Raw genomic sequence first — 25,691 nt, 5'->3', positions numbered from 1 at the left:
GAGTCATGTCACTACCAAGCTAAGTCATCTGTAACTTTCCAGTTCATTCAATTTTCTGTACTTTTTTTCACTATTTGTGAAAATGTAATTATGAAACAGCAATGTGCAGTAGTCAAAAATGTAGTGAAATTGTTCACTAAATATATTCATAACATTTTAGCAAAGAATGTTGTTCAGGGTTACAACCAGTAATGACACATCAAGGGAAAACACAGAACCACTTGGGTAAAATTTGTCATTAGTTTATTCATCGGTCCAACTGTACATGATGCAGTGAGAGAGGGACACCAGACAATGAGTTACATGGAGGATCACAACGATGCCAGTGCTATGGCAGCACCTGGAACACACCAACTATCAGCTGGACTGGAAATAAAAGCCCTGCACAAGGAAACTGTTCAGGCCTCAATATGCACAGGCACCATACAGTGTGTTAGTGTAAGTGCTTGTGCGTGTGTGTGATTAAAAATATCAGATCGGATGAAAAACACACAGAAATGATTTTCAGTTCCACAGATGTAAAAGAGTGCTCTCTCGCTTTTTCATTGGAAATTTTTAACTCAGTTTTTTTTTTTATTCGTCCATTGATAGTTTGAGTACGTTGAAGCGAAGTGAAACGAGACGTGGGAGTGGCCAAATACAAAAGATTAGCTGATTAGCAAGAGTTTTTTGTAATTCCTTGTCTACATTGATATTATTATTACCCATACTTTTGTGCAATATCTCTCTTTGCATAGTAAATAAAAGTTAAATGTTTTTGTTGTTGACATGCACCTATCTTTTGTAGCATATTTTTCTTGCGGATTTTAGGGACTCCCATATAGAATTATAAGCCCACTATAGTGATTGCATGCAGCGTTTCCAGTAGAGCTGAACTTGATTTCTGCTAAGAGTTTATGAGAGCAAAAAGGTTAAGCCAGTATAGTGGGTGTTGATGAGGACTGTTACGTGAGACCTGGCTGGACAGGTGAGCGCCTGCATAGACAGACTTCATGCCCTCAGCAGTAGGAGAGGCACCACTGGCTGCAGACAGAGGGGAAAGTGCTCTGTGTGCAACAACATCCATATGTTCAGGTGATTGGATCTTTGGCTTTTGAGTCACTGTTGAAGATACCTCGGGAAAGGGGGAAATCTTGTGACTTTAATCTGACGTGATATCAGTCTGAATCCCTCTAGAACTGACATGCTTCTCCTCAACACCATGGCGGCCCTGTCTGCTGTGGTAAGTCTAACCTTTGACCTCCGCCCAGACTATTGCAGGAGGCTGAGTGCAGCGTGCGTCTACAATTTTGGCCCAAATCCTAATTGTAGTTTTTTTCAATAACATTGCCAAAAACACCCGCTATACAACATGCTAAGATAAAAAACAAAAGCAATTGATGTCCTTGTAAAATATACTGGTAAATCCAAACCTGATCTTCTTATTTATGTACAATTTGTGTGTTTGTGCATTCACTATGTGAAATGCACTGCCCTTATGGGTCCTCACATGCAGCCCCCCTTCATCTACAGCTCCTACAGGTGAGCTATAGGGAGCTATAACCGGCTTTCCACTGGGTTTGGTTTTTAACAAGGCTATCTCCTGCATAAGATAATTCCGTTTTTTTTTTCTCTTTGTATGTTTTTTTGCGGTATATTCATAGCTTTCGTAGCCATGCAGAGCCCTGCTGAGGGGGCTCTTCATGCCAGGGGGCCAGCAAGCAGCACGCTGTGTGCGGATAATCATGCCAGGTGAGAGAGTGGTGTGGATTCCGCCTGAACGCCTGTGCACTGGCACTAAAGGATGGAAGAGGAGCTCTGTCACTCTAGAGATCAGGGAGGAGGGTCGTGGGTTTTGTTATATGGGTGTGGTGGAGTTGAAAGGCTGCATTTCTAATGTAACTACGATGGAATTTATTAAAATGTCCACTATGTCTTTTTCAAGTAAATCTAATGCCAAAGATCAGCAGCAATAAGTGCAGTCCAGCTGTCAGGTAGCCAACTAAGGAAGCCTTGGAGGAGTCCGTCTGTGATTGCCATCTCTCCTTGGGTTAAATGGCTGTGGCGTTGGGGTCGTATCGCCGTTTCTTCACATTTCTTATAAGGAGACAGGAAACAGGAGTCAGTGTATGTCAGAATCACATCGGTACCACAGCTAGTGCAACCTGGACAAGCAACCACACTCATCTCTTCAGTTTAGTGTATAAGTATAATGGCATAAACAATTCTTTAACCTTTTTTTTAATCTAAAAGCCAAAAAATACAACTTTTTTGAGGACTTCAAGATCAAAATGCTGAAGACATTAAAGTGAGGAAAGGCTGGTCCATATTAGCCAGTGTGGCAGTGACTGGAAAGAGGCAGTCAGAGGTATTAATATCTTTTCAAAACCCATTTATGATGATTGACTGTCGGGTAAAAATAGTGGAGAACAGTATCAAGAGATTATTTGACACTGAGCTTTACTTCAATTAAAACTAACAGAACAATTACATCTTTCTCCAAGTATGCTTTTAGCTGTAATTCCATTTGATGGTGTGAACATGAATATCCTCTGTTGCCTTCTTGCAGACGACTGCCAACCGGGTTGTACGTGCAACATCAGTTTACGAGGTGAAGAAGTGTAGGAGACACGTCTCATTACCAGTTTTGATGGGAAAGACATTAGTTCCACTCAAAACATAACCATCTGGGAGGAAAGAGCTAACATAAAATACAGTCTAAAGAGGAGGGAAAGAGGAGACAACCACATAAACAATAACCACAGCAGCAGCAGCAGCAGCAGGAGCAACAATTACTACTACCACAACAGTGGGACAACAACAAATACAACAACAGGAGTGATGCATAACCTCCCCGTACTGTGGCTTGTTGTGGGGCTTCTATCACTCTGTCATGCACCTGTTCCAATAGTAGGCCAGTTGAAGGTGGCACTATTGTTGTGCGTGGTTCATGCAGTGCGATGCGCCGTGTCTGTACCAGGTCTGTGAAGCGGGCAGCAATGGCAGCTGGTGTGGGCGGGTCCGAGAGTCTGCTCTAGGGCGGAGCCTGGCCATCGAGGTGGATGTGGCCAGCCATGGCACAAAGGCTGCGGGCCAACATTAAGGTCCTCGCTTCTGTCTCTCTCTCTCTCTCTCTCTGTGTCGCTCTCACTACTCCATTTTAAGTCTCACCCTCAAACAGTAATGGATTGAGAAAAAGATCATGGAAGTGATGAGAGCTTGACAAACCTGGAGCAGATCTCTCGGGGTGTGGCTCAGCCTTTGTGCAATGAACTGACCTCCTCCAAATCAACAAGTCAACATGCAGAAATGTTTTCTTTCTTATTCTATTTTTTACGTGTTTTTTTTTCATGATGCTTTGCTACCTGGCATGCTTAGGTGGCTGCAGGATTGTATTTCTAGGTTACTCTTTAGGCCTTTTTAGATTAAGATGCGTAACACCCCCGTTGCTCAAGACAGCAGGCTAATCAGCGGTAGATTGGAATTAAGGAAACATAATCTATGGACAGAAAAGTAACTGGATATACAGATAAACAGTATATTAAAAGGTCTATCTTTGGATTTCAGAGGGGAAATAAAATTTAAATGTATCAATACAAGGATACACAAGTCTTTGTTAAACCATTTAGCTGCTAAAAGTATGCTTTCCCCTCTCTTATCAGCTCCTTCACTTAACATGCATGTCAAATATTGAGCTCTGCCCGTCTAATCAGTTTGAGGTTCTGCTACAGATCCACAGACGGCCCCTCACATGAAGCCTGGTGTCTCTCCAAATCAGCCGTTACACATGTGCGCCCTTGGACATCATCCACATCCTCGTCTATAAAACAACCAGGTGAGCAGACACATGAGAAGCATGTGTTTTCCATGTGTGGTGTTAAAATGCTCTATGCATCGTCCACCCTGGGGTCCATATTATGTAGCAGGAGCTCAAACCCTGGTGTCTAGAAGCAGCAGGGATGCTAGAGTTAGAGCAGGAGAGGCATGCGGCGTGTTGCTTACTTAAAGCCCCATCCAGTCCCCCCCAGCACTATGGCAGCCACAAGGATGGCTCCGGCGATGGAGCCTATTATTAGATTGGTGGCACTAGGACCTGTAAAGGGTTATGGGGAAAAAAACATGATTTTCTATACTCACTTACTGTATAAATAACATGTAACTATACAATGACGATTTCACATGGAACAGAAAACATAACCATAAGTATACTATTACAGCAAAATGACTGAGTCCGAGAATGTATTTTGCATGCTTTTCAGCCCCTTTTAGAGTGTAACATGAAGATAGTGAAGTATAGGGATTTTTATTAATCAGGTGTCAGTTGAGGTAGAGGTTATCAGTGGTTTGTGTGTTAAGGATGTGCAGCAGACTAGATCCTGGGTATCCATCGCTAAAAAGGTGACATGTTGTGTATATGTGGCCTGAAAAAGTTTTTAGGGGTCCCAGTCACCACACAGCCTACCACTGACGGACAAGCCAGGTCACTAACTGGACACTTCTCAGGACTGTTTTCCATCTAAATGCCCCACATGCCCCAGAAAGGAGAGGATCACAGGAGCAACCACATAACGACTAAGAATCCGAGAAAGGAAAGGGACAAGAAGAGAAAGAGGGAGGATGAAGAAAGAGGTTTGTAATAATGGGGAACAACAGGAAGTGGCAGGAGGAGGAGGAGGAGGAGGAAGAGGAATCCATCAATCAATCACACAACACTGAATACATCCAATCACATGACAATTATATGGTCATCACCAACACACAAGAAAACACAAAGCCACCGGGACGCACACACGGGCTCAGGCCGGCTCACGAGACCGCCCGCACACTGAGGCACCACTATGAGAGGAAGAGCTGTGAAAGGGTTAAAGATGCTTACTCTATTCCCCACCCTGTGCCTCCAAAAATCACCCCCAGGGCCAGAATGGTCCCTGCTACTGCCCCTATCAGCCTGTTAGTGGCCACGCTCACTGTGCAGAGGGAAAAGGAGCATTATTACCACCCTGTCAAAAACAAACAGCAGGCTTCTGCTTCAGAGTCATGGATGAAGTGACACGGATCGCTCTGTGAGCCCCCTTATCCACCTCCCAGTCCCCCTGTGGACAAAGTATTAGATGTACAGCTGATCTTCACTTGAGCTTGTGTATCAACTAAACAACTGTAACACTGACTTTACCTTCTTCTTTTGTCTCCATCTAATACGGGAGACCTTAACGACCCAAGTACAACTGTGAAACTCATGTCTAGAAGTCTGTGCTGAGTCAGAGCTAACTGAGAATGTCATTGCAATATTGCAGAGCAACCCACTATACAGTATAGAAGTTAATGTGAATCTGTGCCATAGATTGAAAAAGTTGGAAACCGACCCTTGGGTCCTTCGTCCTGAGTGGCCTCAGGCTCTTTAGGCGGGTCAGGCATGCTACAGTCTGTCCCCGCCCAGGTGGTGTCACAGGTGCATGTGGCTTCATTGTTGCACACCTGTACAGATAAGACAGAAATAGATGAGGGGACGAGGGGGAAGGAGGAGCTGTAAATAAAGATGCTGACACACTCAGGTACTTTTTTTTAACTATGCCCATTCAACATATTCACAGGGCGGCCATATTCCTCTGACGTCACGCTCAGGGTGAGAAGCTCAAATACTGACATAATGTCGTATTGCTGTTACACACTAATGCAATTAGTAAAGGGAATCTGAGAAACTCGATTGACAGCAAGTGAAAAGATAACAGACTGTGAAAAATCAGGCCATATTGTAAGGTAAAAACATATTCGATAACCAGGCTTGGGGAGTAACGGAATACAAGTAACAGCGTTACGTAATTAGGATACAAAGAAAAGCCAACTGTATTCTGTTACAGTTACATTTATTAAAAATGGGGATTACTAGCAGGATTACAATTTTAAAATACATTTTAAAATGAAGAGGACGTTATACCAAAGATGCTCGATAACATCCGGCATCTCATTTCTAAACCATCCATCTGACCGTCTCTGATAATACCGTGCACCTGCTCGCACACGTTATGACACTTGGTGTGGTGGTGAAAAAAAATGCTTTCAACGGGTGGAAATTTATTTTCTCTTGTCTTTATTTGCAGATTTAGTTTTGAAGTTATCCAAAAGTAACTGAAAGTAATCAGTTACTTTGCTTTAAAATTGTGATACTTCGATTAGGTTACTGATTACACTTTTTAACAGGTAATTAGTAACTGTATCGGAATACATTAAAGTAGCCCTCCCAGCCCTGTCAATAACTCATTAGTTGTTCCTTGACAACAGCTAATATTAGCATTCAACCAATTCTCAGCTAACATTCCCATTAGCTTGTTAACATTACCGTAAGCTAGCTAACACTACTGTTAGCTGACTAACATTACTGTTAGCTAGGAATTTGTGTTTTTCCTAATGTTAGCTAGGCAGATGTTGAAAAGTTAACTGCTGTCTAATGGTGGCTTTGGGGTTATCAGATATTTATCTTTACATTAAAACTTGGCCTTATATATGGAAGCCCTCAGAGCACATTTTATTGACTCTGTTTTCCCGTGATAAACGAGTGATTTCTGGTAGTTTTCTCGAGATTGCGACTTATTTTTCTCGTTATCTCGAGATAACAAAGCTTGTTTTCTCATGATGACAGGATAATTTTCCAGCGATCCAAACAACAAAACAACAGGCTGCTCACTGTGAGGTTACAGACCACCACATGCCAAGCTGCCATTGCCCACACCAATGAGGTAAGTTAAGCCTGTTTCTATGTTCACTTTGTGCTTTTACAACTCTGGGGATACAAGTTATTATCATCTGACGCGACAGTGGTGCTGCATTTTTATCTCGTGATAACATGATAGATTTAGTTTATTTGAAGAAAAGGGACAATGTACATGAATCAACAATTGAACAAAATGTAAATGCACCTGAGTTAGCCAGAAGGCTAGTTTTCATCGGTCGGTCAATAAGTCGAGATCTTGAGAAAACGACCAGAAATAACTCGTTATAACTGGAAAACGGAGTAAATATAATGTATGGATGCATGTCCGCTGAGGGCTTCCGTACCTATGTACCTCCAGATTTTCACCATCCATTGTCTTTTCAGTTACTGATAAATCGAGAAGAAGCAAAATGGTAATGATTGTTCAGATTTCCTACGTGTATATAATTTGCAACTTGGCAACATTACAACAGCATTTGAGCTTCCCACCCTGAGCCCGACATTAGAGGGTTACCTGCCATCATTAATACAGTAAATTGGCAACAGTCAATCATCCTCGATAAAAGTTTTCCTCTTCAATGGGATATTCAAAAAATTGAGTCCTTTGTTTCACAAATTGAACAATCAAAGGGCGACAGTCTTTCTAGCTCCACCTCTGCCTCAATAGAGGGGAACCGAAAGAATGTAGTGGTTCTACTGGAAAGATCTACAACTGTTTGCTAACTGAAACACAAAACTACAGATGACCGCTCTAATGTGTATTGAGCTGAACTGGCCTGGACTACTTAGTGAAAACGAAGAAGACTCACAAGCAAAACGTAAGAATTGGGTTAATTCACACCAGGACTCACCCCATGGGCAGAGCACACCTGTCCGTTAGGTCCAGTGGGGCAGGTGCTCATGTTGAGTGACTGGATGGGCAGACACTTGCGGTCAAGGCACATCATCGACGGCCCACAGGGAGTCCCATCCTCCACGTAGCCTAAATCAGTCTCATCATCCAAAAGAACATGGCCACCACTGTGAGGAAAGGTACGGGGGAAGGAAAGGAGAAGAAAGGTGAGGAGTTGACAAAAACAACTGACTATAGTAATTCTATAAGTTCCCACAGCATCAACAAGTCATTATATGGTTGTCATGTAATTACCTGCAGTCTACCAGCCTGCCTTGATGGTTGAAGGAAGCAGGGGTAATATCTCCTTTCATGAGTCCTATGCGTGGATTGCGGCCGATGTTGGTACACAAAAGGTAACCACAGAACACATCACTGCAAAACACAACAGAGAGAAATCTGTACGGATGCCAAACTTCCATTCAATATACAATTGATTTGTCAGCTCTTCCCCATCTATCATCACTTTGAAACCCTGTCTACACACCCATCTAGTACAACTACATTTGAGCCCTTTTGAATAATGAAACTACGAGATGTTTGCTCTAATTTAGTGCGACTTGTTTTTTTGTTACAATCATCTAAATATAATTCCCATTTTTCTTGAAGCCACTTTGATGAACATTAAAAATAAACTGACTGATCTTGACTTGACAGCCCCTTTATAGTTCGTAAATACATTTGTATACAGTTGTAGAAAGCACTGTAATGTTCAATGTTGGCCAAGATTTTTAGCAAGTGAGCCTTGCTGCCCAAACACAATACTGCAGTTAAAATGGTCAGTTATCTCTAGAGTTTTGGAGAGCTATTTTATGAGCTCGGGCCTGCAGGCAAAGTAGAAGAGAAACTAATGTGGAGTGGACTGCATGACAATAAAACAAATCTGGTGGAGAAAAATCTGTTTGAAATATGAGCCAGGAGACTGACTTTGATTAGAACGAAAGCTTTCATCTCTGGATCTTGTATCGAGTTCTTTAAATACATTAAATGCTCTTCGGGACAATGTTCCTGTTCCGTCTGCTGACCTCAATACTTTGGCTTTAAGATCACTTGAATCTTATAAGGAACGGCTGGAGCCCAGACTGGAGGAAATGCCATAGTTAATTTGCGTTCCTTTGAAACTCACTGTTTGCTACACTGGATCCATTTGTCTCCATCCTTCCCACAGTTGCCTTTCTCTGTCCCCTCCGTGTTCAGCTTCTCATAGCAGAACTTCTCCGAGCCTCCAGACTCTGAGTTAAAGAGAGGAGGGGTGAAATGCACAGCAACAAATATCTCTGTATACAGTCTCTCTGTATGATGATACTATTCTTACTTGAGCCCCAGATGTATTTACACTGGTTCTCTCTGGTCTTGCACTCTCCATTGTAGCAGCGGCCCTTCAGACAGACACAAAGAATGAGATAGTAAATACACCCTCACTCATCTGCTCTGATGCAGATGCTCTGTTTCAGACCGATATCGTGTTCTACTGTCATCAGTCTGCGTACCTGGTTGACCTGGCAGAGGTACCCATCTTGCTTATGAAGGTTGGGAGGGCACTGCAAACAGTCACAAACATAAGACAACATCTTAACCATGCATAGCATCTTCAACAGGCAAAAGAATGAGTCGTATGAAAGCCACAACAGCGACTGTAACAGTACAACACAAGAACACCTGTCCAGAGTCTCCAGAGCAAGTCTCTGAGATATCACAGTCGTTCACAGCGTAGCGGCAACTGTAACCTCGCGGGTAAAACTGGCAAGAAAAGAGGAGGACACAGTTAAGATTTCAGAAGTATAAATACACATTTGTTGCAGTAAAAGAAAAAACTTTACCAGACATGTGTTATTGCAGCATGGGCCATCACTGCAGTGCGCCCCGTTGGCGAGGGAACACTTCTTGCAGCATTCCTTGTAGCACTCCTTTAAATACACAGAAAAAGAGCCTCATCCATCTGAACATGCAGACTAAAAAAAAACACAGACTGAGGGAAAATACACTTACTGATCTCGCTCCGCAGTCGCACTCCTCTCCCACTTCTACAAATCCATTACCACATTCTGTTGTCTCGAACAGCTGCGGGAAAAAGAGAGAGGAGGAGCATGTGAAGGAAAGAGCAGGCATTTATGATTCATGATAGTAGTGACATATAAAAGAGCGGAGCAGACGTGAGTATCTGACCTTGGTTGGCCTGTTGAACAGACACGAGCCTCCACCTTTCAGAAGGAACTCCTTGTAGTCTGTGATGCTGCATTTGGAGAATCTCCGGGGATGTTGGACCCTGAGTAGTGAGAAAACCAGGTGATAATTAACCAGCGCAGGGGTGCCATATGTGTGAGGAGCTGCTTTCCTAATAAGTGCTTTTTAAGCCAGAAAAAGGGTGTTTTTTCAGAGTAATGAGTGTTCAACAGTCTTTGTTTTTAACTTCTGTATCGTGTAATTACACTTTGTGCATTTTTCAAGCTATTTATTACTGACTACTGTAACTGCTATTAATTTGTGTTTGCTATGTATGCTCACAAATTCTTAACACTTCCTACACAGGGTTTCTGCAGGACTTTAAAGGTATAATAAGTAGGATTTTCCTAGAAAGATAAAATATAGACTTTTACAAATATAATACAATATAATATAAATCATCACTTATGGGCCTCTATACATTTGTGTTGGTGAGTGCGTGTGCAGACCCTTGTGAGACCCTTCCCTCTGCATCTATTCTGTTGTTTTGCTTTGCACAGGACGTTTTCAGGAGGGGCGCTGTTGTGCTTCCCTGAGCCAATCACAGCGTATAGGTGAGTGTTGGAGAGGTTCAAATTAGCAACTGGGCCCCATTCAGACCGGCGAACATGGCGAAAGAGCGATGCAGAGTTGTCCTTCTTTCTGTTGGACAGGTAGGTGCCTCAAACCAGGTAGGACAAGCTAAGCGGCGCTTAGCATGCTAGCGCAAAACTAACAGTGATGCTGCCGGCGTTAGCTCGGCGGGGTGGGCATGTTCTCGCATGAGAGAGTTAGAGTGAGCTTCTGGTGACGAAGAGCCCCGGAGGAGGGGCCTGTGGTGGCAATTTCTGTTTACATTAATATATATCAAATTTTAAGCTTAAAGCATAAATGCTTTTGGTATCAACACTTCCATTAGAGCGAATTACAAATAACTGTTGTATTTCTGGCACCGCAGATGCAGTATCATTTTTTTTTAGTGTTACATGCTTTTTATTATTCTCATTGTTATCACCTCTATTTTCTTATTATGCTTTTTGTGCTTGTTATGTCATTGCTCCTTGGCAATTATTTAAAAGATAAGAGTAGTTAATAAAAGCAGTGTAGCCCATTTTAAAACTGGTATTAAATACAATTTGCCTGATCACATCAAACTGTTAAACTAAAGTAATTGATTCACTCTCCGGCTCTTTGGTGTGTGTGTGTGTGTATGGGGGGTGTATCTGTCTCAGGGGTATGTTGGAAATTACCCAGTGTCCTCCATTATGCAGCCAGTCCACGAGTCAGCACAACCACATTCCTCTGCAGAGAAGAGACAATGGGGAAAAAAAACAAAGTGACAGAGACGGAGAGAGGGAAGAAAGAGAGACATGTAACAGCGCTCAGAAAAAGACAAGTATTTAAAATAAATAGCCTAACATGACTGTATTTCCACTTAAATCAACATTAATCAGTGAATTTAAATTGCACCTTATTTTTCACGATCTCTCATAAAGCTCGGCCAGTTTTGGGAAAATAAGAACTCCTCTGATTGTCGAGTTTGCAGAATTCAAACATGGCAGCTGTTTGGCTCTCTGGGATCTTACAACTAATGGCATTAATTTGTCTCGAGCACGACTCCGCTAAGACTACTTTTAGACCACTTATTCAAAGTCAGTCAGTGCATCTGTCACTCCTGGCACTGATATGAGTTTACAGATAAACAAAAGGCACCTTGTAGTTTTTTCGGCACCATCTGCTGTTTTAAAAGCCAAAAGATATTTAAGTTCCTAAAACTCAGATCTAAGACAACCACACTCTTTCCAAGAGTCATTTACAAAAATAATTTGGCATATTTTATTCAGGCTGTTGGAATACACATAGAAGGTTATATTGTAGATTCTTTGGATCTCAGATGATCAGAACTGTGAATTTTTCCTGCATAAACTTCGAGGTATCCAGCCATGCCAACAGTTTCTGTTTATTCACGGAAGTTTTAAGACATCTGCTGCCCACCACAGGGGTTAATTGCAACTATGATGTTCCAAGCACTGAAAAGAAAATATCTTTTAAACAACCATGTCCTGGATTACAAGCCACAGACCGCCCTGTGGCCAATTTTTGAGAGCAATTTTTCAATCAAACAAAATTTGCAGAAATACAGCAACTGACAGTTTTGTCCAACGTAACTCCAGGACAATCTGCTTTGAGTTCAGCTATAGTTCAGCTATAAGTTACCATGAATTAGAAGGGTTATTTTTAGAGATATTTATGAGTAATTCTCCCCTGGAAAAAGCCACTATCAGTCAAAGCTGGTGTTCTAATCGATAGAAGCAAAAATATTTTAAATTGGCGCCACAGCTGTGGAGAAAGTTGTACAAACAGCTTGTGCTTTCGCCCATTCTACATTCCTACAACACCCAGCGTGCATTGCGCCACTCCCTCTTAAAGGAACGGCCCAGCGAGAGACGTAGGAGTGAAATACTACTGTTTCGCTGCAGGCAATGGATCAGAGTGGTACAGAATCTGAAACACGACAAGAATATACCAGTGGATTTTTAAAAAATTCTTGGGTCTGCAGTGTACATTTCAAAGCTGACGATTTGGAATGAGACAAGACATCGGAGGCGGGCGTCCTAGATTGAGGAATTGTACCTTAGCGAGCGTACCTTACCTTCTACTATAAAGGCATTAGCTCCCTATAATAGCATGATAGGACTGAGCTTGAAAATCGGCAAACTAGCCCTTTAAGAAACGAGTGGCCATAGGGTCACTGATAAAAGTAAAACTATCTACAAATGGGGGTAGGTGGAAAAATGTGTTTTGTTTTGAGTAATTTGAACACTGTGCTTTTAACTCATAGCTCGCTCTGCCTAGTTCACTTAAACTAGCTGTGAGAAAACAATACGTGTTTCATGTGTACTTCTCTTGGACGCCGGGTCCCACTGGATGCCGAGGTTCTGAGCCAGGCTCTGGGATAGAGACCCGGCCATGGACAAGCTGGTGCCATACTGTGGACACAAGAGAGAGCAGGAATTATTCACCTGCAGGCTCACACACTGTGGTCGAGTGACGCTCGATGCTAGACAACAAATCTCACCTCATTGACCCCTACTCCTCGGCTGACAGAACACATGCCTCCAAAGTATGCGGCGCTGCTCCTGCGGTAGTGGAAGGTCACGTTTCTACAAGAAACAACATGATGAGCGTTCTTCAGGTTGCATAAAAATGATGTCAAACACGCTTATTGTCAGTGATTTTATGCAGCTATTTAATCCAGCACAACTCTTGGTTTCAGAAGTGGCTGAAAAGCAGATTCAGGCTCAAATTTTTACTGATGCGAGGGTAAGATTACAAAAAAAAATACACAACAATAAATATAAGAATAAAAGAAAACTAAACATTGCAATTGCAGCTGCAATCTTGGTTAAGCGTAAAAAATGTTCCCATCAATATAGAAGATGTACAAAGTGGTGAAGGAAACACAACTTACGAGATGAGGTGCACAGCATCGGCATGGTGCTTGATACTCTGCTGCCGGTACTTGGCGAAATCCCGCAGCATTTCCAGCGGCCTCACGCTGATGGGGATCTGATCTTTGTCAGTCCAGATCTCCACAGCAACGAGCACCACGCGTGTATGTAGTTGCTCTTTGAAGATCTGCCATTGAGGCGTGCGGTGAATGGGAGGAATAAAGAAAGGCAGAAGGAGACAGAAGACACAGCACAGGGAGAGGAGAACAACAACGGGTGTGAATTTAAATCTCTACTGTCTGTGGAGGACAGACTAGGGGATGAGCACACTGGGATAAAGAAAGAAGAGGCGAGTGTTTATGCAAATGACAAGGTAGCAGAACGAACACTGGCACAATACAATAAGGACTTACAGCATGACCATACTATCTCTTAACTCTGTGTTAGAGAGTTGTACTCAGGTAAGACACATGAGAAGGTTTTAACTGCAATATACTGACTATTATATGATCAGACGCGCTAAAATGTGTGCAGTTACATTGTCTCAAACCTCTTGCACTCTTGCAACATGTAGGCTACCTTATCATGGGTGCATATTACACATTCTGTTTAACTCCAGCTTTGAAACACCAAAGAGTCTGCAGCCCTGGTCACTGCTCTCTGAGAGGCTGTAAAGCCCTGTGTCCACAAAGCGTATGCAGCCGCATGTGGCCGCAGAGAGAAAAAGCGCTGCACCCAGCGTCGTTTTTTTGAGCGCTACGCCTTTTTTGTGCGGTCGTTCCGAGCTCCCTCTGAACTTTTCAGAAAGGCGCTGGTGTCCCCACGTCCGCTTTTTTCAGGCAACCAATCAGATGTGGCGCCACTCGTCACCCTGGTTACCACCAAACATGGAGGAGCAACTTGTTTTGGCCGTTTCTGTCTACCTGGAGCTGTACGATATGACAAACAGTATCACAATAGAGACCAAAAAGCCCATTTGAGGGAGCAGATCGGCCGGACACTAAATGTTGCTGGTAAGTGTTGTGCTTTTATCGCTGTTAGCTGTGTAGTAAGTTAAACTTATTGTTGTCATAGAAACAAAATCTGAGTGCAATGTTTTTTCTATCACCGTGTGCAGCATTTTTTCTCTCACCGCACAAGCGCTTAATCCCAGAGCTCCCCATCGCCCTGCCAGCGCTTTTCTGCCAGGAAAAGGCGCTATGTGGAGACTGGAGCTAACAGTGGAGCTTTGAGCTAAATGCTAACATCAGAACGCTAACAGTCTCATAATTACAAAACACAAAAACAACATTAACATGCAGCTGTTTATTAAGCAGGTATAATCCTCACTATGATCACTATCTTTGTTTGGTATGTTACCATGCTAACATCACACAGAATAGAACAAACAGAGTTGGTTGTTGTTTCTGCAGGCAGCTCGAGAGAACAAGTCTCTATTTGGGATTAAGTCTTTGGGGAAAGTAAACCAAAGTAATTAGGACTCATCTACTTTCAATCATGAACGTCTGTGAAAAACTTCATGTCATTTCATCCAATAGATAAGAAATTTCAGTCTGCACCAAAGCAGACTTCTTTCTAGAGACTTCAAGCTACAGTGGCTAATAAAAAATAACTTGCGTTTGAAAGTAAATTCTTCACTTTTCATGTCAAAAAACAGTAACTAAACATTTACTCACAGCATCCACAAGATTCACCACTGACTTTGCAAAATTCCTGGTGTGCTGCTTGGTCTTGTGTCGTTTATACTGCAGAAATCAATAAAAGAACAAAGGCAGACATACATGTGAAAGCTATAGTAAAAGTAGTATGCTACATTTAATGGTACAGCTCCCTCTTGTGGGACTTTAAAATATTTGTATTATAGATATGAGGAAAAACAGTTTCTCTTTGTTGCTGCAATCAATGAGGCCACATACCATACTGTGGTCACTGACAATCATGACCTCCAAATACTTCATTTCCTCAAATATACTGCGAGGCATCTGCAAAATAAAAACACATCGGCAAGTTGCATTATGACCACAACCATATGATCCATATCAAAGTTCTTGTATTCAACTCATTGTACAACAAAACAAGGGTGGGTTAAGTTGATGCATGACTTCATACGGAGGTCAGATCCGACACTTACAGCTCGCTTTTTCCTGCGCTTCAGCCAGGACAAGTCTTCCAGCTCTGAGAAGAGCTGCTCCTCATCAACTGCCATAACAGAGAAGGAAGGAGTGAAACTTCAACACCCAAATGAAGAAATTTTCAGGCATTACCAAAGAGATGTGTTTGTTAATATCCAAAACTGTTTCCCTGAATTTCAATTGAGGTTCTGTGTTATTAATTAAGCGAGCTAGAATACAGTCGAGAGATTAAACTTGAGCAACACATATCTAATACTTTTGACGGAAAAACTATTGTTAACATTAATTCCAGTTGTTTCTTCCATTTATTTTCACTTTCTTGTTAAGCTGTTGAGCTTGAAACGTCATTTAAATTGTGTTTTCCTGAAAGTTAAAAGCTCCATTCGTACAAAAACAGGAACCACTTCTTGTGAACCATACTTGCGTGCTTTGTGGTGGACATAAGGTCAGGGTCAAAAGAGGTGTGGTGATGCTTAGGGGTGGAGGACTGATGGATGAGGTTATGTAACATGATGGATGCCAGCGAACCAAACCCTTACCCTGTTCCTCTGAATCACTGTTCCAGTTAAGGGAGGCTGCTCTTCGTAGTCTGTGAGGCCTTGCAGCTGTACCCTGCAGGGTGAGGCAACAAGTGTTAACAGACTGGAACTGGGACAGGCAGGCACTGGTGCAGGAGGGGCTCAGGCGTAACAACAGAAACTAAAGAGATTAAACTGTGAAGAGAAATATGATAAGGAAGATTTATATGTGAAACATGGTGTGTAAAAACTCAATACTGTTTCCAGGAATTGTTGACATTTTGAGAAATCTGCTTGTTTACTTTCCTGCAGAGGGTAAGATACCACTCTAACCTCTAAATGCTAAATACAGCACCAGGTTAGCTTAGCTTTGCTTAGGTTAGCGTAAAGAGGGGGAACAGCTAGCCTGTCTCAATCCACAGATAGCAAAATTGACCATAAAGTTAGCTCGTCTATTTAATCCACAGAAAAAAGACAGCGTAAAAGAAAGTCTGGCTGTGATTTAACAGAGGTTTTGTTTAGTATTTTTTGTTGGCATGGCACAGTGACTTCCTGGAGTTGCGTGTGGTTAATAGGCAACCTCACAGTGGAAACACAACACTAAGTAATCACTGCTTCTAGCCAAGAAGTGGTCCCACACATCCCGTAAAAAGGATAATGGTTGTTATTACACTTTGATTTGTGAGCAGATTAAACACACACGCTTTAATGGGTTAATTGGTGCCCATTAGAGGTTGTGGTAAGTGATGCTTTTGTAATTCTTTGGACAGAGACATGCTAGGTGTTTCCTCTGCTTTGAGTCTTTATGCTTAGCTAAGTTAGCAGCTGCAGCTTCCTATTTAGCGTACAGCCATGAGAGGGACGTCAATCTTATCATCCAACTCTCAGCAAGAAGGTCAACAAGCGTATTTCCGAAAATCTCAATCTATCCATTTAATGATTTTCGTCGTATCATGATGGCTGAATGATGATATATAAATGTCTATGGTTTAAATAAGAGGTTTTAAGGAAGTTGAATACATCACAGTGCACTGCTTTGGACATGACTGATTTGGCTTAAATAATTCACATCACATTACCTTATTTAACACATTAAATTACCTTAATATATTTAGTTATAAATCAAGTAAACCTTTACATACTGTACAGAATTGATTGTACTAGACCATAAGCAAATCTTTTAAAACAGTTGAGTCTGTGGACTGATACTTGTAAACATGTAAACAGTACAAACAGCAGTTAGTGACACTACATGAGAAGCAGAACAAAACCTTCGTGTGAAACATATTTTGCTTTTGGGCGACAGGAATAACTCACGATTGAATGAGTCTGTTGTAAGGGCTCAATTAGGTACATATAGACTCCATCGTCGAACATCCCACTGCCAGGCAGAGGGAGAGAAGACAAGGGAGAGAGAGCAGTCGATAAGGAGTCAATAGGAGCAGAGATGAGTGTATCCAGAAATATTCTGAACACGGCGAGGATTACACACGACTCTGCTGTTCACTTACTGCAGCCCGTTGCAGGTAGATAAGGCCACATGGGAGTCTTCGTTCCCTCTCACCTGGCCGTGGTAGTAACAGTGCTCACCACCCTGAGGGGAGAAGACACAGCGCTAATGCAGCATCTGAACAAAAGCAACAATACTGGCAACACAACACGCTAAACTGTGTATACATTAACAGATTGCTCGGATGAATGTGTCAGATTTTTTACTTAATTATCAGGAATTTTCCAGCATCTCAGAGGAGGTAACAGCTTGACTCACAGATGCCTGTTTGGTGTATTTGCAATGCATTCCTGTGGGGAGTCTATGCTTGTTAAGATGTGAAGTTATACACTGCACGGTCCTGGAACTATCTGTGACTCAGCTGTCGGATCCAGGGTGAGCAGAGGACATCCAACCCCCCTCACTCCCTCTCTCCCTGGCTCTCTCTCTCGCTCTCTCTCTCTCTCTCTCCACCTCACTTCACCCATCCCACGCTGCACCGCTACTGCAGAGGGCTTTCTCTCCCTCGTCACGTGACCAGAGCTCCAGCAGGAGGCTGCAGGGGAGCAAAACCCTGCTGATTCAGCTACAGTGTGCCCAGCCCAGCCCTCTGCCTGAATCAGCAGCAGCAGCAGCAGCAGCAGCAGAAACCATCTCTCATTCCCAAAGTACTTTCTTCCTTCCCCTTTTTTCTCCTCTTTATATCTGTTCTTTTAAAAGGATACATTTTCACATCGTATCCATCTATCTGTGTAACTCTTCGTGTACATTTTGTCCTTTTTTGCGTCTGCAGGGAACGTTTCCTGATGCATCTGAACTTATTTAAATGAGATGTGACAGCAGTGTTCAATTTAATTACAGGACGCTTTCACAAAAAGAGATGACGTGCAAGATGATTCACAGGAAATGGATGCTCAAATGGTTCCTGTATTTTATTTAAAAGCGTATTTCCTAAGAATTTAACAAAACATCTTTGTGCCTTTTGTTTCGCTGCCAATGTGCATGACTGTACAAAATAGGAAACATGAGGACACATTGTACTCGCCAAAAAGCAAAAGAAAACAAGAGGCCACCAAAACGAAACAACAAAAGGAGGCGTTACCTTTGACAAAACCGGCTTGCCCCCTTCAAAGTGGATCTCGACATAGTCTGAAGACAGCAAGTCACTGTGAAAACAGAGTTTGCAGTCGGTTAGGGTGGAAGGATGTGATGCAGCGACAATAGAAACACACCAGAGTCTGTCTGACTTTGCTTTATCTGACTCACAAATTGTGGTTTTAAGCTAACGGTGAGTATCGCTTTATGTAAACAAGAACACTCATCACCACTGGGCCCGGATTAGCCTGCACAAACACTCCCATGGTATCTCAAAAGTGTAGCGGAGATGTTAAACGTTGACTGCCCGCAGGAAGAATTATGATGCATTTATTCCTCGGGATGATTAATTATCACAGGCAGAGGCTCCATAAACAAAACAGCGATTGGTAAAATAAAAGATCCTTGGTATAAATAATGTAATAACAAGATATAAAAGGCTCAGTTAATACGCAGAATTCCTGAAAACAGTCATCTGGTTCTCCCAAAAATAGATCACAGCTCGAGAAGCAAAGCACATGACGGGAACAGAAACAAGTCACTTCATCAGAAAGCTGCCAATGAAGTGATAAATGTGATAGATGATTGCGAGGCCTCGGCTTAACCTTGAACACAATGGTCCTCGCGGCGGTTCCCGCTGACTGAGTCAGCGTCCCTCACCGCTCCACACACACTCAATCTGTTAGCTGACAGCTGACTTCAAGGGGCTGCGATTTCTGCCACAATGGCGCTTTTTTTCCTGAGTAACCTTGCAAATCAAAAACATCCTCCTCTTCATGGACATGTAGCAGTGTCACAACACGCAGACAAAGAAAGATGGAGGTGATGAATCCGCCTTGTGACACTAGCAGTGTGACATCTTTGAGTGATGCTCAGCAGCATGTAAGCAGGAAGTGCACCATTAAGTAAGGAGAATCGAGCCACGAGCAGCGTCTGTGAGAGGTTCCTGAGTGAGGGGCTATTTTTAGCTTGACGGATGAGGCAGGGCGAGGAGAGTGGACCATACGAGAGTGTACTGGTGTTTGTGTGAGTGGTGGAAAGCATTGCAGTGCGCAGAGGGTAAGGCACTGGAATGTGAGTGCGTCGAGATACGTGTGTGCATGTTTAAATGTGTGCGAGAGCTGTGAAAGTGTGAAGACCAGGAGAAGGGAGTCCTGCCCCGAGGTGCCTCGGTTCACAGGAGGCAGAGTGCTACAATGCAGCAGCAGAAGAAGAAAGTGAGACAGAGGCGAGGCAGAGAGGGGGGACCAAAAAACTGCAGGAGGTTTTAAGTCTGGCGCCAGATCAAACTGAATCCTGTAGTGACACACGGCTTCTTCAACACTTCTGGAAATGAGCTGGTCTGAGTCTTATTACATGGAGACATTCCCTGCCCTCTTCCACATAATTAAATCACATTAAATATCTTTTCAAAAGTAAAAATCTCTTCCTTGGTTTGCGCTCCAAGGTACAGTAAGGTGAGCAGGAAAAAAGGCAGCACCCATTGGCAGTTTGCAGCCCCATCTATATTTAGATCAGTCCTGTTCTGTTGCAGCTACAACACCAAGCGGAATTCAAACCCCTGTTCTCACACTAAAAAAAAGGCACACACCGAAGTTAGCTCATGTATCGCACAGATAACCTACGGTACAGGCAGCCAGCTGGGAATCAAGGTCACACTTTCAGGCCTCTCTGTCGCTGCAAAGAGTAGCTGTTGTGTTATGTGGCAGCTCCTGAACGTGTGACAATGTACCGGGGCGATATCTGTTACACATGATGGACTGTGTGTGTCCGTGAGATTGTGTGAGCTGGAAACGAATAAAGCATGTTCAATTCTTCCTGTTTCCGTCCCTTTGCTACAAACAATGTATGTGTTAGTACGCATAATGTGTAAAACATGACATATTTCACCTCTGCTTTGTCTCATTTCCACAAAGAATCAATGAATATAATACATTTAGAACAAGACAAAAGACAATATGATGGATGATTACACTTCCATTGGCCTTCCTGATACATGAACAACAGCTCTTCTGTAAACATATGACAATAGCATGTAGCTATAACAGCAAACTAATCTTTTCTCTGCTATATTATCTGAGTACAATTGCACATTTAAAAAACGTGCTTTTAACTGCTGCAGAAACCTGCACTTTTCTGTAGGTTTGGCAGAAGTGGTGTTGAAACGATGCCCATACTCCTACAAAGAAACATTATTTGTTGTTCGCTAAAGTGATCAAATTAAGCTCTAAATTATGAAGCATTTGAATTTGTAGCATTTGCAATATAAAAGTAAGTTCTCTGCAGTCTAGGTTTACGACACTTCCTCTATTCTTACACAGAAAATCAGTGACTGAATGGCGTCACACAGACTCAAAGTCCCACAGCACTTAGCCGTGTAGACAATATAAAATTACCATATTTTATCACAGAATCCAGCTTTAAATGACATTAAAGGACGTGAAACTCAATAAGCATTTTAAAGTCCTTGTTCACATGCACATTAAGCCTTCACATATGTACACCAGCTACTTTGTGAAGGGAGAAAATCAATAGCATTGAGTGTCCGGAGCCTCGTGCCTCAGACTGGGCCTGACTTGTCTCCCTGCGTCGTTTGATGCAAACCAATTAAAGCTCATTAAATATACAGACTTTGGTTTTCCAAATCATTTTGCTAAACAGTTTGTCTTTGTTTGCAGTCTGGCAGCTGAAGTCAAACTGCTCTTAGCACTTCTGGATCCAGCGCGCTGACATATTAAATTACAGCCTCCCTGATTACGTTATCTTGGACTGACGCTGCATTAATCACATATATGAGTGCATATCTTTTACAAACAGCAGTCGCAGAAAGCACTTGTGATTCACGAGCGATGTCCGTTTTTGTTTCAGCTATGACACGTAGTGCTTGCTCACACGGTCTTGCGCAAACATCCTATGAGTACGTTTACACTCGTTTAACACTTTTGAGTCTCACACTGATGTTTTTAAATTGGAACAAAAAGCAAACTGGTTACGTAGCAAGTTTACTGATTTATGGACCTAAATGATGCATGTAACGGGAATCTTTCTCCAATCCAATGTAAGCTTCAAGTCTAATCTTGTTCAACTTTTCCCCAATGATATAGCTTACAGTGCACATTAGGCCTACATTTAATTTAGTAAAACTAAAGGGCCCTGCGTTACAAAATAAAACCATAAATCACAGCTTTCCCTTGATGCTTTTTCTATAATGTCTTTGTATAGTTTGCTGCAGTATTTTCTATAACATCCCCAGAGACAGTGTCAGTGTGGATCTGCTGGCATGAATGTTTGGACTGCCTTTACACTGCTTCTCTTTAACCCTGGGATGAATAATGATACTGATGTTCTGCGATTCTCAACCATCTGTAACATTACCGTCAACATGACCTTGACAGCAGTTGCTGTTGTGAGAGGCGTACAAAATCACTCACCCTAAAAGTTCAACTACAAGTGTAGAGTTCTGTTATGATTAAAGGGAAATTCCGGGAAATAAGTAATAAATGTGGCTCTGTGGATTGTGCTAACTTTGCACTTTGTGTTTTAGTTGTAGAGTCTTTTGTGGCGAGCTGCCTGAGCCTCCCACAGCTTTCAAAATAAACATGAGTTTTACATGAATCATTTCAAAATCTTATCTCTGAGTCTGACCAAAAGTAAACACAAAAAGTAGCCCCCTTGTAATAGCTGTTAATGTTAACAGCAGAGGGACCTACCTAAGTATGGAGTTTCTCTCGCCATAACACCAATCTTTATAACTAAAACTGTATGTATAAGAGAAAGACTTACTTGTTCAATGCTAGATCCAAAACGAATCTGGAGCCAAATGCTTCTAACTGGAAACTAGCCTGGGCAAGATGGACTGCCTGTAAGACAGAAAAGAGTAGTCACTGCAGATTATGGCAAGTGTAAGATAGATAATAGCCTTCCTTGGGTACAAAACCCTCTAGAGTCCACTTTCAACATCCTCCTCAGCACAGTGCACAAATAACAGATGTGGTGGGGCGATGACAGATGGTAATGTACAGTGGGTATACTGGAAGAAAGGCTTCTACTGCATGGTCGCTCTGGCATTATTCCAGTTTTTACACATATAATGAAACTTATCTCTCTTGTCTTATGCCTGATGGTGATGGGTATCTACATGACATTGTGCAGTAAAAAGGCCTTTAAAGCAGGATTAAGGCTTAACTCAAGACATAATGTGGAATTAAAACTTACACAGCGTGCTATTAAGTGACCAAACACTCCTACTAATGATCACAACAGTATCCGCCTCATGGTTACTTCTTTACTTTACACCATATTAAAGTTTCATTAATGCATTAAGCCTTTACATCTCACTCTTGTGCATTAAATCAACACACATCCTTCGGTTATTACCTCTCTGTATATTGCGCATTGCTGCATAAACTATAAAGCTATTTCATTACACTTTAATAATAGATATATTGTACATATTCTTTTAGATTTTCATTGTTTATTTTGCTCTCGACAGAAAGAGCACAGCTGCTTTAAATTCCTTACTTTTTCTTTATTTACTGTAATGCACCAAAGCACCGAGACAATTTCCTTATATGTGTAAACCTACTTGGCAACAAACCAAATTCTGACTCTGAGAAATAACTCCCCACATCCCAGCATCAATCTCTCTCCTCCATCCCCGCTGGATGCTGGCTCACCTGGCCCTCTGTAGCTTGGCCCTTGGTCCGGGTGTCCAGGTCATGGTAGGTACTCTCTGAGTCCTCGTTCAGGTAGTAGATCAACCGCGAGGGGTAGGTGATCACATGCTCTACTGCATGGTGTGTTCCGTTGTCTGGAGCAGGTGCTGCAGTTGCCTGTTGCTTCAGCAGAGCCGGCACTGCGTCCCTCTCAACCTTGTCCTCGACTCCTTGAGAAACTGCGAGAGAATCCCAAATGCACAGACATGAAAAACCTGAGCGGTCCACACACACAGAGCCAGCTGTCATCCTTTATTCATGAAACGCACTGATAATACTGAGGCAAGTGACCACGGCTTCACTGCTTATTTTCTGGACACAGTTCAGTAAGATTGGCGAAATGCTGTAGTAAACCGCTAAGCTAGCTTGGATTACAGAATTTAAATTGCTTCATTTCATTGAGAGGTACTTTTGATCTGCTTACTGCCAAAGTGAAAAACTCTGCAGCAGACAGATAAACGCAGAGTGCATTATGCAATCCAAATAGACTCAGACAACAACAGAACACAATGTTATGCACTTCAGTGAAGAGTCTTACTGTCTGCTAATTCAATAGTGCTGATCATACATTATAAAGAGCAGTATTTTTAAATGCTGGACAAAAGATGCTGAGATGCTGTAGTCTGCCTAATGCACCATCACGCTGAAGACGCCGCATATTACATCAAATAACTCCCTCTCTGTTTTTTGAGGGGGGAAACGCCATGCTGTGCACCTGCAGTACACCGTCAGATATCATTTTAGCCACACACAGAAAGTGAAATGTGTATTTAATAAGATGAAAGTGACCAAAAAAGCCAGCAGGCTATAGCAATACATACCGGACGACGCTAGTGATGGATGAAGCCAAGGCGAGAGGATGCTGACGAGCAAAGTGGCCAGAAATATCAAATGCATGATTCATATTTGATAACTGAAATATCTCAATATCAACACATCAACGCAGTATGTAGCTTGCGGCCCATCGTGGCGGAGGCGGTGCCGTGCAGGGGGGCTTTCTTCATGGATCCGGGAGGCACCGGGATGCTGCTGCTGCTGCTGCAGTAGCGGCTGAGGAGGAGGAGGAGGGAGGGAGGAGGAGGATGGGGAGTAGAGGAGAGGAAGGGAGGGGGGAGCAGAAAGAAGGCGGTGGCCAGGCAGCAGCGACTGGAAGTCAAGCGGCAGACTCCTCCTCGACGAGGACAAACATGTCCTTCCTCCCTCCTGGACTACAGGAAGCCCCGTGCAGGTGACCTTACAGGCACAACTGACAGAAACAGGAAGTGACCCGGTGACATTGATGGTCAAACAAGAAAAATAAAATGTAAAAGGAAATACACGAGAATATATAAAATGGCTTTATCTTGTATGATAGTGTTTTATAATAAATAGGCATGATTTATTGAATCACAGATTCAACTACTTTGTTTAATTGCATATTTATGTACAAATGTCAAATTTCACTGCTCCTCAGTGGTAGAAAAACTAGTGTTTTTTTCCTGTTACACAATGTAAAACATATTCCCCACATAGATGTACTACTGCATATTTTAACTGAAGCAGAAATACAGAGGTATAAGCTGTAAAATGGGCCTACTTATGAATTAAGAGGTCAGGAGTTAGTTATTTTCATTAGGAAGTTAACTCCCTTAGGCTATACTGTTGTTGTGTGGTTTAGCATATGACAGTGCATCTTGTTGTAGAAGCTAATATGTTTTGAATTTTTTTAAATGCAGAAAGTACTAATAGCTAAATGTAGCCTAGCTAGTTGAAAGCACAATATAGCCTAACCCGAAAATGTTGTAAAGTAGAAGTGTGATAAAATGGAAATACTTAAGTGAAATACAAATACTTTATGTCATTACATATGTTAATGAACTGACATGTATTTTTGTTTCAAAGTTTTATGCTATCTTTTATGATAGACTTAGACTTAGACTTAGACTCAACTTTATTGATCCCTTTAGGATGACTCCCTCTGGGAAATTCAGTCTCCAGCAGCTTATACAGTACAATACAATAGGAAAGAATCAGCACACAGAGGGTAAAAAATAAAGATCAAAATATATATATCTATCTATATAGATATATATATAAAAAGTACAAAACTAGATAACAAAATATATAAAATATACACTCTTAGAAAATATACAAGTAAACAGTGGGTAATTGACCTGGTAGAGGAATAATTCACATAGCAAAATGCAGTACTTAATGTAGTCGCCAATTGTATGGGTTTGTCAATATGGCCGCCCAGGAAAAGCACAGGTGTTACTCATAACATTAACGAGGACTCCACTCACTCAAGTGTACCACTAAACTGTGATATTGTTTAAGCATGCACAGCAAGAGGGCCCTGAAACTGAGGCAGCTAAATGGAATTCAGCCATCTTAAAATTTAGTATTTAAACCTGTGCTTTTCCTTTTGTGATGTATCAACCTGTCTTCTCTGAAAAGGCCTGTACATTAGATCATACAGTTCCAGTTTTTACCTTATGACTAATAACTTTTCTGAGTTATAGTCGTCCA

General features: G+C 42.1%; 1 protein-coding gene across 4 annotated transcripts; it reads right to left on the bottom strand.

Moving 5' to 3' along the window:
• Positions 1-226: 226 nt before the first annotated feature.
• Positions 227-24,193, bottom strand: LOC138592917 (disintegrin and metalloproteinase domain-containing protein 23). 4 transcript variants are annotated; one of them, XM_069663814.1, is made up of 26 exons: positions 24,005-24,193; positions 23,145-23,362; positions 22,252-22,328; positions 18,476-18,539; positions 17,396-17,478; positions 17,202-17,265; positions 15,906-15,978; positions 15,366-15,433; positions 15,151-15,216; positions 14,911-14,979; positions 13,255-13,421; positions 12,862-12,946; positions 12,685-12,772; positions 11,033-11,084; positions 9,747-9,846; positions 9,570-9,641; positions 9,401-9,487; positions 9,240-9,320; positions 9,071-9,121; positions 8,896-8,959; positions 8,707-8,812; positions 7,836-7,955; positions 7,540-7,708; positions 5,343-5,454; positions 4,856-4,946; positions 227-2,076 (listed from the first exon to the last, which is right to left on the bottom strand). In XM_069663814.1, exons 1-26 carry the CDS (start codon positions 24,078-24,080, stop codon positions 2,031-2,033), a joined length of 2,349 nt encoding a protein of 782 aa, XP_069519915.1. In that variant the 5' UTR covers positions 24,081-24,193; the 3' UTR covers positions 227-2,030. The 4 variants fall into 4 exon arrangements, with proteins under 4 accessions (XP_069519915.1, XP_069519914.1, XP_069519917.1 ...); XM_069663813.1 differs by lacking the exon at positions 4,856-4,946 and adding an exon at positions 3,982-4,072; XM_069663815.1 differs by lacking the exon at positions 227-2,076 and adding an exon at positions 3,983-4,072.
• Positions 24,194-25,691: the final 1,498 nt, after the last annotated feature.

Source organism: Semicossyphus pulcher, unplaced genomic scaffold (assembly GCF_022749685.1).
Source record: "Semicossyphus pulcher isolate SPU_LCO1_2020_fin unplaced genomic scaffold, fSemPul1.0.p SCAF_15, whole genome shotgun sequence".
Taxonomy (NCBI): domain Eukaryota; kingdom Metazoa; phylum Chordata; class Actinopteri; order Labriformes; family Labridae; genus Semicossyphus; species Semicossyphus pulcher.
Note: the sequence above shows the minus strand (reverse complement) of the source record. Positions and strands in the feature narration are given on the sequence as shown.